The 14,291-nt window shown below is 42.2% G+C and overlaps 1 protein-coding gene across 1 annotated transcript in view; it reads left to right on the top strand.

Annotated features, from left to right (window-relative positions):
• IL1RAPL2 (interleukin 1 receptor accessory protein like 2) overlaps positions 1 to 14,291 on the top strand; it is a 1,316,516-nt gene that overhangs the window by 726,861 nt on the left and 575,364 nt on the right. The window contains exon 4 of the mRNA XM_072815909.1: positions 961 to 1,147. Within this exon, the coding sequence (XP_072672010.1) occupies positions 961 to 1,147 (187 nt within the window). The remainder of the gene's footprint in view (positions 1 to 960; positions 1,148 to 14,291) is intronic.

Genomic DNA, 14,291 nt, shown 5'->3' with positions numbered 1-14,291 from the left:
GTCTTGTTTTCTAATTCTCCTGACATTGACTTTTGTAGAGCAGAAGTTTTTAATTTTATTAACTTTAAGTTATTTTTTTTCATAGATCATGTCCATGATGTTTTAATTAAAAAGTCATTGCCATATCCAGGGTCATCTAGGTTTTCTCCTGTGTTATTTTCTAAAATTTTTATGGTTTTGCATTTTACATTTAGTTCTGTGATCCAATTTGAAATTAATTTTCATAATAGGTGTAAAGATCTGTGTCTAGATTAATTTTTTTTTGTTTGGATGCCCAGTTGTTCCAGTACCATTTGCCTATTTTTACTTTTTATTATTTTATTTTATTTTATTTTTAGAAGATTTATTTATTTATATGATAGGAGAGAGAGGGTAGAGGGAGAGTGAGAAGATAATCTCAAGTAGATTCCCTATTGAGTACAGAGCCCAACATGGGACTCTTTCTCAGGACTCTGAGATCATGACCTAAGTTGAAACCAAGAGGCAGATGCTTAACCAGTAAGCCATCCAGGCATCCCAGTACCATCCATTGAAAAGACATTCTTTGTTCCATTGTGTTGCCTTTGCTTCTTTGTCAAATATAAGTTGACTATATCTATGTAGGGCAGAAATAACCATAGCTCTAATTACAGAATTTCTCATAAGTTTTCACTATCAAATCTTTAATGTGGCAATATTTACCACTGGGAAAGAAGTTTGAAGTGTCTTATAGTTTAGAAGATGAGTACAGCTGTTCTATGTAGCTATGTAGCTACCTTATGGTCAGAGATGATCTCATTAGCATTTTGTTTTCTATCTTCCTGTCTGTTGAAATGGAAAACTGTTCTGTGTTGTTTTGATGTTGTTTCTTATTTCTAGGCAAGGTCCAAATGGAAAGGTAAACATTATTGAAATATAGAGAGCACAAATAAAGTTTTAAACACCCAGTTAAGCCATTTTGCTATTTCTCTGTTCCTACAGAAACTCGACATATTGCATGAAGGTGTCAATGTCCTTGACTGTTGCAGAGAATGAATCAGGCCTGTGCTACAATAGTAGGATACGCTATTTAGAAAAATCCGAAGTCACTAAAAGAAAGGAGATCTCCTGTCCAGACATGGATGACTTTAAAAAGTCCGATCAGGAGCCTGATGTTGTGTGGTACAAGGTAACTCAGCATGGTGTCAATTACTTTTCTTTGTTTCTTAATCTTAAGTCAATAGCTGGCTTGGGGATAGAAAAAGGGAGAAATTTTATTTCTAGTTTTTGGTATTAAATATTTCATTGAGAAAAATGAACAGATCCACATTTAAATAATTCAGAGCCATGATTTCTGTATATTACTGTTTTTTATTTTTTAAAGGTTTTTTAATTTATTTATTCATGAGACACACACACAGAGAAAGAGAGAGAGAGAGAGGCAGAGACACAGGCAGAGGGAGAAGCAGGCTCCATGCAGGGAGCCCGATGTGGTACTTGATCCCAGGACTCCAGGATCACACCCTGGGCCAAAGGCAGGATCTAAACTGCTGAGCCACCCAGGCATCCCATATTACTGGTTTTAATGGACTTCCATCAGCAGATGTCACAATCAATCCCATATTATCCAACTACAAAAATAATTAAAAACTCCCCCTCTCAAACTTACGAGAGCAAGTGGGAAGAAGAGTAAAGATTTCAATAACACATGAAAGAAAGTATTCAAGGGACATAGAAAAATTATTTACTGTTAGGAGCAAAGGCCCATTATTACAAGTACTACTTCCCAACAAAAGAGGAAGCTATAAATTACTACTCCTGGGCCTACAGTGGCAATGAGAAAGAGCAGTGTCACTGGAACCTGGCAGTAATGAAATGGGCCTGACAAAAGCTGTGGCCTTAAAAGAACATATGAACTGTGACAGATAAAGAAGGATTGAGTGGGAAAAATACCCTAACCCTTCTTAACTCCTGCCTTCTGGTTTCCTGCTAGCACCCATTAAAAACTTAAGCAGAAGTCAGAGGGCAAATCCAGGAGATAGAATCAGAAGTCTTCAGGTTCCCTGGGAATAGATTAGGTCAGACAGGGCAGAGATTAGATCTAGAAAAAGCAGAGAAGTAACCACACAACGTTCTAGCTGTGACATTCCCCCTGCTAGCCTGGGGCCCCATGGTTCTATAAGATAACTAACTGTACCCTCTGCCAACTCTAAGCGATGGTAGTTGACACATGCCTCCAGTCTCCGGGAGTCACTAATGGAGGAAGTGCCCCCGGGGGAGAGCACCACACATGGCGGGCTGAGCACGGTAAAGGGCTGGAGCACCCATCCATTGGGGCCTCGGGAGAAGTCGATTGGTTGGAGGGCGGCTCTGGACAGAGGGGGCTGTGCCCTACTGCCTTCAGGAGCCAAGACCCCCGGAGCACCATTCAAGCAGCACAGGCCCTGGATCCCAGGGTGCCAGCAGACACAGCCCAGGATCCTCCCCGCCCCCACCCCGGGACAGGCAGAGGTGGGGAGGGCCCAGGACAGTGAGGACTCCCCTGCTTCCAGGTGCCCCCGAGCTGTACAGATCAGCACCCCCCTCCCCCCTCCCCCTCCCCGGAGCATCCAGGCCAGTGTGGACTGGGAGACTGCAGGAGTTACTGCAGGGAGCTGACTCCAGAGCTGCAAATCTGGATGCCACCATTGTTGTTTTTCCTCCTTGTTTCACCCTATGCCTGGGAGAGGTGGGGCCACCAGGGAACAGGGGCCTCACAGGATAAACAGCTCCTAAGGAGCTTGGCACCTGGCAGGGGGTGGGGCAGCTACCCCAGGTGCACACACCTAGGAATCAGCACAGCAAGCCCTTCCCTCAGAAGACCAGTTGGAAGAACCAGGGAAGAGCAAGCTCTTGAACAAGCAGCACTGGAAAGCTCCAGGGGAAGTCGAGGGATTTACAGTATATTGAACTAGAGGGTACCCCTCCTTTTTTTTCTTCCTTGTTCCAGTACAACTCGCTTTTGTATCAGAAGGTAAATTTCCAATTTTTTCCTCTTTTCCCACCTTAACTACAATAATTCACCACCTCTTCATTTTTAAGATTCTTCCTTTTTGACTTTGATATTTCTACAGCTACAGGTCCTAGATATACTTTCCACTTCTAGATTCCATTCATCATACTCAACTTAATTGAGGGAGATATACAGATATTTTTGTTTTGTTTTGTGTTTTTTTGTTTTCTCGGCCTCATTTTGTTCTACAATGGTGGAAGTTAATACATTCTGAAACATGGCCAGTATGCACCCAGAACCAAGTGGTATACTGTGCTAGTTCATTCTGTGAGATTCCTCAGTCCCATTCTGCCCCCCTCTTTTATCTCATTTATGTTTTGGTGTTCAATGTTTGGGCCCTCTACAAGTACTTCTGGTTTATATAAATTGGGGACTGAGCATCTTCTAATATACAGAACTTAATATACTAAGAAACAAGAGGATCACCCTCTAGAACCCCTCGGGTAGACTACATTCTCCCTCTACTACAACTTCTTCACCACCACCATTTCCCAATAATCCCTTTTTTTTCCCCCTCTCCGTTTTTTTCTTTTTTCTTTTCTTTTCTTTTTTCTTTTCTTCTTCTTTGGGATTCCTGGCCTTTTATTTTTTACTACTTTGTTTTAAAATTTGTTTTTCACTTTAGTGGTCCTTTTGTTTATTTCGTTCTCATCTTGGTTTTAAATTTCTGGTCTCTGACCTCGGCAGAATCATCTACATGAAATATACTTAGGTTGTGGTTGATATTCTTGACGCAGCCCGCTCATATAGCCACTCTGCACTGAGCAAAAACACTAGAAAGAAGAACTTGCCACAAAAGAAACAATCAGAAACAGTACTCTCTGCCACAGAGTTACAGAATTTGGATTACAATGCGATGGAAAAGAGCCAATTCAGAAGCACAATTATAAAGCTAATGGTGACTCTGGAAAAAAAGCATAAAGGATTCAAGAGACTTGATGACTGCAGAATTTAGATCTAATCAGGGCAAAATTAAAAATCAATTAAATGAGTTGCAATCCAAACTGGAGGTCCTAACGACGAGGGTTAATGAGGTAGAAGAACAAAGTGAATGACGTAAAAGACAAGTTGAAGACAAGGAAGGAAGCTGAGGAAAAAAGATAAAAACAAAAGACAATGAGGAAAGGTTGAGAGAAATAAATGACAGCCTCAGAAAGAAAAATCTACGTATAATTGAGGTTCCAGAGGGTGCCGAGAGTGCCAGAGGGCCAGAAAGCATATTTGAACAAATCATAGCTGAGAATTTCCCTAATTTGGGGAGGGAAACAGGCATTCAGATCCAGGAGATGGTCCCACCTAAAATCAATAAAAACCGTTCAACAGCTCAACATTTAATAGTGAAACTTGCAGATTCCAAAGATAAAGTGAAAATCCTTAAAGGAGCAAGAGATAAGAGATCCCTAGCTTATATGGGGAGAAATATTAGATTAACAGCAGACCTCTCCACAGAGACCTGGCAGGCCAGAAGGGCTGGCAGTATATATTCAAGGTCCTAAATGAGAAGAACATGCAGCCAAGAATACTTTATCCGGCGAGGCTCTCACTCAGAATAGAAGGAGAGATAAAGAGCTTCAAGATAGGCAGAAACTGAAAGAATATGTGACCACCCAGCAGGCTCTACAAGAAATACTAAGGGGGACTCTGTAAAAGAAAGAGACATCCAAGGAAATAATCCACAAAAACAGAGACTGAATAGATATTATGATGACACTAAATTCTTATCTTTCAAGAGTAACTCTGAACGTGAATGGGCTAAAAGATCTGATCAAAAGACGCAGGGTTTCAGACTAGATAAACAAGCAAAACCATATACTTGCTGTCTACAAGAGACTCATTTCATTTATTTATTTATTTATTTATTTATTTATTTATCTATTTATTTATTATTTTTATTTATTTATTCATGAGAGACACAGACACACACACACACACACACAGAGAGGCAGAGACACAGGCAGAGGGAGAAGCAGGCTCCATGCAGGGAGCCTGACGTGGGACTCGATCACCGGTCTCCAGGATCACACCCAGGGATGAAGGCCACACTAAATCACTGAGCCACCAGGGCTGCCTAAGAAACTCATTTTAGACCTAAGGACACCTACCACCTGAAAATCAAAGGGTGAAGAACCATTTACCATTCAAATGGTCCTCAAAAGAAAGCAGGGGTAGCCATCCTTATATCAGATAAATTAAAGTTTATCCCTAAGACTGTAATAAGAGATGAAGAGGGACACTATGTCATACTGAAAGGATCTATCCAATAAGAGGACCTAACAATCATGAATATTTATGCTCCTAATGTGGGAGTTGCCAAGTATATAAATCAATTAATAACCAAAGTAAAGGCATACTTGGATAACATACTAATACTGGGAGACTTCAACATGGCACTTTCTGCAAATGACAGATATTCTAGGCACAACATCTCCAAAGAAACAAGCGCTTTATTTTTTTGTTTTGTTTTTTTTTATAATAAATTTATTTTTTATTGGTGTTCAATTTACCAACATACAGAATAACACCCAGGGCTCATCCCGTCAAGTGCACCCCTCAGTGCCCATCACCCATTAATCCCCACCCCCGCCCTCCTCCCCTTCTACCACCCCTAGTTCGTTTCCCAGAGTAAGGAGTCTTTATGTTCTGTCTCCCTTTCTGATATTTCCCACACACTTCTTCTCCCTTCCCTTATATTCCCTTTCACTATTATTTATATTCCCCAAATGAATGAGAACATACAATGTTTGTCCTTCTCCGATTGACTTACTTCACTCAGCATAATACCCTCTAGTTCCATCCACGTTGAAGCAAATGGTGGGTATTTGTCGTTTCTAATGGCTGAGTAATATTCCATTGTATACATAAACCACATCTTCTTTATCCATTCATCTTTCGATGGACACCGAAGCTCTTTCCACAGTTTGGCTATTGTGGACATTGCTGCTATAAACATCAGGGTGCAGGTGTCCTGGCGTTTCATTACATCTGTATCTTTGGGGTAAATCCCCAAAAGTGCAATTGCTGGGTCATAGGGAAGGTCTATTTTTAACTCTTTGAGGATCCTCCACACAGTTTTCCAGAGTGGCTGCACCAGTTCACATTCCCACCAACAGTGCAAGAGGGTTCCCTTTTCTCCGCATCCTCTCCAACATTTGTGGTTTCCTGCCTTGTTAATTTTCCCCATTCTCGCTGGTGTGAGGTGGGATCTCATTGTGGTTTTGATTTGTATTTCCCTGATGGCAAGTGATGCAGAACATTTTCTCATGTGCATGTTGGCCATGTCGATGTCTTCCTCTGTGAGATTTCTCTTCATGTCTTTTGCGCATTTCATGATTGGATTGTTTGTTTCTTTGCTGTTGAGTTTAAGAAGTTCTTTATAGATCTTGGAAACTAGCCCTTTATTTGATACGTCATTTGCACATATCTTCTCCCATTCTGTAGGTTGTCTTTTAGGTTTGTTGACTCTATCCTTTGCTGTGCAAAAGCCTCTTATCTTGATGAAGTCCCAAAGTTCATTTTTGCTTTTGTTTCTTTTGCCTTCGTGGATGTATCTTGCAAGAAGTTACTATGGCCGAGTTCAAAAAGGGTGTTGCCTGTGTTCTCCTCTAGGATTTTGATGGAATCTTGTCTCACATTTAGATCTTTTATCCATTTTGAGTTTCTCTTTGTGTATGGTGAAAGAGAGTGGTCTAGTTTCATTCTTCTGCAGGTGGATGTCCAGCACCATTTATTGAAGAGACTGTCTTTCTTCCAATGGATAGTCTTTCCTCCTTTATCGAATATTAGTTGACCATAAAGCTCAGGGTCCACTTCTGAGAAAGAAGGAAAGAAAAGAGAAAAAGAAAAAAGGAAGAAAAAAAGAAAAAAAGAGAAGAAAAAGAGAAAGAAAAAGAAAGGGAAAAAAAGGGTGGAGGAAGCAAACAGATATCAAAAAGCAAAAAAAGAAAAAAAAACACGGGGGAGTATCTTCTGTTTCTGTATACTTTAAGTCCCTTGACTTCCCCCTGGAACTTGTCCGTCTAGCTGGTCTTCTGGGGGAGGGGCCTGTTGTGCTGATTTTCAGGTGTTAGCGCTTAGGGGATCTGCTCTGCCCCCTGCCTTGTGCAGGGCTCAGTTGGGGTGGTTTACCCTGTGAGGCCCCAGGAGCAACAACCGCAGTGGCGGGCCAGCTCTGGAGCCCTGGATTCAGCTCCCACAGTAACTATGGAGTTCTCAGCCTGCAGGGCCTGGAGGCTCCGGGGCGGGGCCCCTGATCTGCTCAGCTTGGGGCAGGAGCGTCCTTGCTGTCCTGGGCCCTCCTGGCCTCTGCCTGTCCCGGGGGGAGGCCAGACCCTGGGCTGTGTCCCCGCGCCCAGTGCTCCCGGGCCTGCGCTGTTGGATTTGTGCTCCTAGCTGCACAGCCGCCTCTCCGCGGAGCCGCCGCCTGAGCCTCACGAGCTGCTCCCTGAGCCATGCAGCCCCCTCCGCACGGAGCCTCTTCCTCTGACGGAGCCGCCTCTGCGCTGCTCCCTGGCCACGCAGCCCCCTCTGCGGAGCCGCCGCCCGAGCCCCTCCTAGCAGCTCCCGGGTCAATGCGTGTGCGCTGCATCCCTTTAGGGAGCTCGGCGCACTCTCCCCGTGGCGCAGCTGCTCTGTTAGTGTCCCAGGGAGCCTGAGGGCATCCCCGCCCTCCTGGGGGCCTGCTCTAACTCCCTGCAAGCGCCTTTCCACCCGTGAAGATTGGTGAAGCTCCTGCTTCTCTGGGACGGGGCTCTCCTGTCCTGGGGACACTCGCCCCGGCCTCAGCCCGGCTCCTCGCGGGGCCCCACCCCGTTGGATGCCTTTTGTTTCTTTATTTCTTTTTTCCCAGTCTTCCTACCTTGATAGAAGCGCGAACTCTTCTCACTGTAGCATTCCAGCTGTTCTCTCTTTAAATCTCAGGCCAAATTCGTAGATTTTCAGGATGATTTGAAGGTTATCTAGGTAATTTGGTGGGTACAGGTGATTTGGGGACCCTACTCTTCTGCCATCTTTCCCCTCTCCGAAACAAGAACTTTAAATGATAACACTGGACCAGATGGATTTCGCAGATATTCACAGAACTTTACATCTAAACACAACTGAATACACATTCTTCTCACATGCGCATGGAACCTTTTCCAGAATAGACCACATACTGGGTCAAAAATCAGGTCCTAACCGATACCAAAAGATTGGGATTGTCATATTTTCAGACCATAATGCTTTGAAACTTGAACTCAATCTCAAGAAGAAATTTTTTAAAAACTCAAGCACGTGGAGTTTAAAGGATATCCTGCTAAAAGATGAAAGGGTCGACCAGGAAATTAGAGAAGAATTAAAAAAATTCATGGAAACTAATGAGAATGAAGATACAATCGTTCAAAATCTTTGGGATACAGCAAAAGCAGTCCTGAGAGGGAAATACATCAAATTACAAGCATCCCTCAGAAAATTGGAAAAAACTCAAATACACAAGGTAACTTTGCACCTAAAGGAACTGGACAAAGAACAGCAAATAAAACCTACACCAAGCAGAAGAAGAGAGTTAATAAAGATTCGAGCAAAACTCAATGAAATAGAGACCAGAATAACTGTGGAACAGATCAACAAAACCAGGAGTTTGTTCTTTGAAATAATTAATAACACAGATAAACCATTAGCCAGCCTTATTAAAAACAAAATAGAAAAGACTGCAATTAATAAAATTATGAACCATAAAAGGAGAGATCACAATGAATACCAAGGAAATACAAACAATTTTAAAAACATTATGAGCAGCTATACATCAATAAATTAGGCAATCTAGAAGAAATGTACACACTTCTGGAAAACCACAAACTATCAAAACTGGAACAGGAAGAAATGAAAACCTGAGCAGGCCAATAAACATGGAGGAACTTGAAGCCATCATTAAATACCTCCCAAGACACAAAGGTGCAGGGCCAGATGGCTTCCCAGGGGAAATTCTATCAAATGTTTAAAAAAGAAACAATACCTATTCTACTAAAGCTGTTCCAAAAGTTAGAAAGGCATGGAATATTTCCACACTCATTTTATGAGGCCAGAATCACCTTAATTCCAAAAGCAGACAAAGACCCCACCAAAAAGGAGAATTTAGACCAATATCCCTGATGAACACTGATGAAAAAATTCTCAAAAAGATACTAGCCAATAGGATCCAACAGTACATTAAGATTATTCACCATGAACAAGTGGGATTTGTCTCCCTCTTTGCAGATGACTTGATACTGTACATAGAAAATCCAAAAGACTCTATCCCAAGATGGCTAGAACACATACAGCAATTCGGCAGTGTGGAAGGATACAAAATCAATGTCCTGAAATCACTGGCATTTCTATACGTTAACAACAAAACTGAAGAAAGTGAAATTAAGGAGTCAATCCCATTTACAATTGCACCCCAAAGCATAAGATACCTAGGAATAAACCTTACCAAAGAGGTAAGGGTCTATACCTTAAAAACTACAGAACCCTTCTGACAGAAAATGAGGAAGACAAAAGAGATGGAAAAATATTCCATTCTTATGTATTGGAAGAATTAATATTGTGAAAATGTCAATGCTACCCATGGCACTTTACACATTCTGTGCAATACCTATCAAAATATCATGGACTTTCTTCAGAGAGTTGGAACAAATAATCTTAAGATTTGTGTGGAATCAGAAAAGACCCCGAATAGCCAGGGGGATATTGAAAAAGAAAACCAGAGGCCGGAGCATCACAATGCTGTATTTCAAGTTGTACTACAGACTGTGATCATTACTGCAGTATGATATGGCACAAAAACAGACACATAGATCATTGGAACAGAATAGAGAACCCAGAAATTGGCCCTGAACTCTAATGGTCAACTAATATTCAACAAAGCAGGAATGACTATCCACTGGAAGAAGACAGTTTCTTCAATAAATGGTGCTGGGAAAATTGGACATCCATATGCAGAATGAAACTAGACCATTCTGTTACACTATACACAAAGATAAGTTCAAAGTGGATGAAAGATCTAAATGTGAGACAAGATTCCATCAAAATCCTAGAGGAGAACCCTGGCAACACCCTTTTGGAACTTGGCCATAGCAACTTCTTGCAAGGTACATATATAAAGGCAAGGGAAAGAAGAGTAAAAATGAACTATTGGGACTTAAGATAAAAAGCTTCTGCACAGCAAAAGAAACAGTCAACAAAACTCAAAGACAACTTACAGAATGGGAGAAGATATTTGCAAATATATAACAGTTAAAGGGCTAGCATCCAAGATCTATAAAGAACTTATTAACTACAACAGCAAAGAAACAAACAATCCAATCATGAAATGGGAAAAAGACATGAACAGAAATTTTACCGAAGAAGACAGACATGGGCAACAAAGATGAGAAAATGCTCCACATCACTTGCAATCAGGAAAGTACAAATCAAAACCTCAATGAGATACCACCTCACACCAGTGAGAATGGTGAACATTAACAAGACAGGAAACAATGAATTTTGGACAGGATGTGGAGAATGGGAACCCTCTGGCACTGTTGGTGGGAGTGTGAACTGGTACAGTCACTCTGGAATACTGTGTGGAGGTTCCTCAAAGAGCTCAAAATAGAACTGCTCTATGACCCAGCAATTGCACTGCTGGGGATTTACCCCAGAGATACAAATGCAGTGAAACTGCAGGACTCCTGCACCCCAAAGTTTAGCAGCAATGTCCACAGTAGCCAAACTATTTGCTGATCTATTTGCTGCTTTTTCTCCAGCTCCTTTAGGTGCAAGGTTAGCTTTTGTATTTGAGTTCTTTCCAGTTTTTGGTGGATGCTTGTATTGCGATGTATTTCCCCCTCAGGACTGCTTTTGCTGTATCCCAAAGATTTTGAATGGTTGTATCTTCATTCTCATTAGTTTCCATGAATCTTTTTAATTGTTCTCTAATTTTCTGGTTGACCCTTTTATCTTTTAGCAGGATGGTCTTTAACCTCCACGTGTTTGAAATCCTTCCAAACTTCTTCTTGTGATTTAGTTCTAATTTCAAAGCATTATGGTCTGAAAATATGCAGGGGACGATCCCAATCTTTTGGTATTGGTTAAGACCTGATTTGTGACCCAGTATGTGGTCTATTCTGGAAAAAGTTCCATGTTCACTTGAGAAGAATGTGTATTCATTTGCGTTGGGATGTAAAGTTCTGTAAATATCTGTGAAATCCATCTGGTCCAGTGTGTCTTTTAAAGCTCTTGTTTCTCTGAGATGTTGTGCTTAGAAGATCTGTCGATTGTAGAAAGTACTACATTCAAGTCACCAAGTATAAATGTATTACTATCTAAGTATGTCTTAACTTTGGTTATTAATTGATTGATATACTTGGCAGCTCCCACATTCGGGGCATATATATTGATGATTGTTAGGTCCTCTTATTGGATAGATCCTTTAAGTATAATATAGTGTCCCTCTTCATCTCTTACTACAGTCCTTGGGATAAACTTTAATTCATCTGATATAAGGATGGCTACCCTGCTTTCTTTTGAGGACAATTTGAATGGTCAATGGTTCTCCACCCTTTCATTTTCAGGCTGTAGGTGTCCTTATATCTAAAATGAGTCTCTTGTAGACATCAAATAGATGGGTCTTGCTTTTTTATCCAGTCTGAAACCCTGCACCTTTTTTTCAGGTCATTAAGCACATTCACATTCAGAGTTATTGAAAGATATGAATTTAGTGTCATCATGATACCTATTCAGTCCCTGTTTTTATCGATTGTTCCCTTGGACATTCTCTTTCTTTTACAGAGTCCCCCTTAGTATTTCTTGCAGAACCGGCTGGGTGGTCACATATTCTTTCAGTTTCTGCCTATCTTGGAAGCTCTTTATCTCTCCTTCTAGTCTGAATGAGAGCCTTGCTGGATAAAGTATTCTTGGCTGCATGTTCTTCTCATTTAGGACACTGAATATATTCTGCCAGCCCTTTCTGGCCTGCCAGGTCTCTGTGGAAAGGTCTGCTGTTATTCTAGTATTTCTCCCCATAAAAGTTAGAGATTTCTTGTCTCTTGCTGCTTTAAGGATCTTCTCTTTATCTTTGGAATTTGCAAGTTTCACTATTAAATGTCAGGTTTTCAGCGGTTTTTATTGATTTTAGGGGGGATCTCTCTATTTCCTGTATCTAAATGCCTGTTTCTCTTCCCAGGTTAGGAAAGTTTTCAGCTATGATTTGTTTAAATACATATTCTGGACCTCTGTCCCTTTCGGCACCCTTTGGAACTCCAGTTAAACATAGATTTTTCCTTCTTAGGCTGTCATTTATTTCCCTTAGCCTTTACTCATGGTCTTTTAATTGTTTTTATCTTTTTTCCTCAGCTTCTTTCTTTGCCATCAACTTTTCTTCTATGTCACTCTTTCATCTTCCTCATTAACCTTCATTGTTAGGACCTCTAGTTTGGATTGCATTTCATTTAATTGATTTTTAATTTCTGCCTGATTAGATCTAAATTCTGCAGTCATGAAGTCTATTGAATCCTTTATGCTTTTTTTAGAGCCACCAGTGGCTTTATAATTGTGCTTCTGAATTGGCTTTCTGACATCAAATTGTAAGCCAAATTTTGCAACTCTGTGGGAGAGAGGACTGTTTCTGATTCTTTTGCGGTGAGTTTTTCTTTCTAGTCATTTTGCTCAGCGCAGAGTGGTCAAAAACAAGTTATACTAGAAAAAGGAGAAAAAGAGAGAAGAGAAAAAATAAAAAAGAAGTGAAAAAAGAAAGAAAAAAAGGGGGTTGGGAAGCAAACAGAAAACAAAAAATAAGGGGGAGTATCCTCTGATTCTATATACTGTAAATCCCTCGACTTCCCTTGGAACTTTCCAGTGCTGCTTGGTGAATAACTTGCTTTTCCCCTGTCCTTGTAACTGGTCTTCTGGGGGAGGGGCCTGCTGTCCTGATTCTCAAGTGTGTGTACCTGGGGGAGCTGCTCAACCCCCTGCCTGGTGGAAGGCTCAGTGAGAGTTGTTTATCCTGTGAGGCCCCAGGAGGAACAACAACAGTGGCGGTGGCCAGCTCTCCAGCCCTGGGTCAGCTCCACAGTAACTGCCATAGCTCCCAGTCCGCAGGGGCCTGGATGCTCTGGGGGTGGGGGCCGCCGATCTGCACAGCTCGGGGCCGCTCAGTGGCAGGATCATCCTTGCTTTCCTGTGTCCTCCCGTCCTCTGCCTGTCGGGGGAGGAGCACCAGATCTTGGGCTGTGTCGCCCAGCACCCTGGGCTCTGGGGCCTGTGCCACTGCAATCACGCTCCCGGGCCACAGAGCCCCCTCTGCCCCAGCCGCCTCCGAGCTCCTCCCGGGCCCAGCCAGGCACGCACTGCAGCCCTTTAGGGAGCTTGGCCGTGGGGTATGGCACGCTCTCTCAGGGGCGCAGTTCCTCTGTTAGTGCCCCTGGGAGCCTGAGGGCGTCCCCGCCCCTCCTGGGGTCCTGCTCCAACTCCCTGCGAGCACCTTTCCGTCTGGGAAGATTGGTGAAGCTCCGTTTCTCCGGGACGGGGCTTTCCTGTCCTGGGTGTTTCCGCCCCGCGGCCTTAGCCTGGGTCCTCGTGGGGGCCCCTCCCCCTTGGATGCTTTTTTATTTGTTTATTATTATTTTTTCCGTCTTCCTACCTTGATAGAAGTTCAAAATCTTCTCACTATAGGCTTCCAGCTGTTCTATCTTTAAATCTCAGGCCAAATCCGTAGGTTTTCAGGATGATTTGAAAGTTATCTTGGTAATTTGGTGGGGACAGATGACTTGGGGACCCTACTCTTCCGCCATCTTGCCCCTCCTCCCCTGAGCCTAGTTTTAAACAGTATATAAAAGTTAGGCAGGTAAGACATGTAGGACAGAGAGATCAACATGTGAAGCACTCAGCTGTGTAATCACATGGAGTAAGCAAAAAAATTCTGAATAGTTGTATCATTGACAGTGGCAGTAAGTAGGCAGAGACCAGATGCTAAAGAGCCTACATATGGGCAGGGTTCAAATCCCAGGTCTGCAACTGTATAATCTAACTCACTCTATTACCTGTAATTCTGTTCTATGAATTAAATTAGGTAATAAATGAATATGCTTGAAACAGTGTCAGGCTCTGTAAACACTCAAAGGAGCTACTGACCAAATGGTTTCATGGAATCAATGGATTGCTTTAAATAGTGGCATCCTACAATCAGATGTGCATTTCTCAAAGATCATTTGAGTGGATATGAAAAAGATACTCAGCCTGTAGAAAGAGACATTGCTTAAGAGGCTTTAATTTGTCTTGATATGTT

Source organism: Canis lupus, chromosome X (assembly GCF_048164855.1).
Source record: "Canis lupus baileyi chromosome X, mCanLup2.hap1, whole genome shotgun sequence".
Taxonomy (NCBI): domain Eukaryota; kingdom Metazoa; phylum Chordata; class Mammalia; order Carnivora; family Canidae; genus Canis; species Canis lupus.
This window is presented reverse-complemented; position numbering and strand designations above follow the sequence as displayed.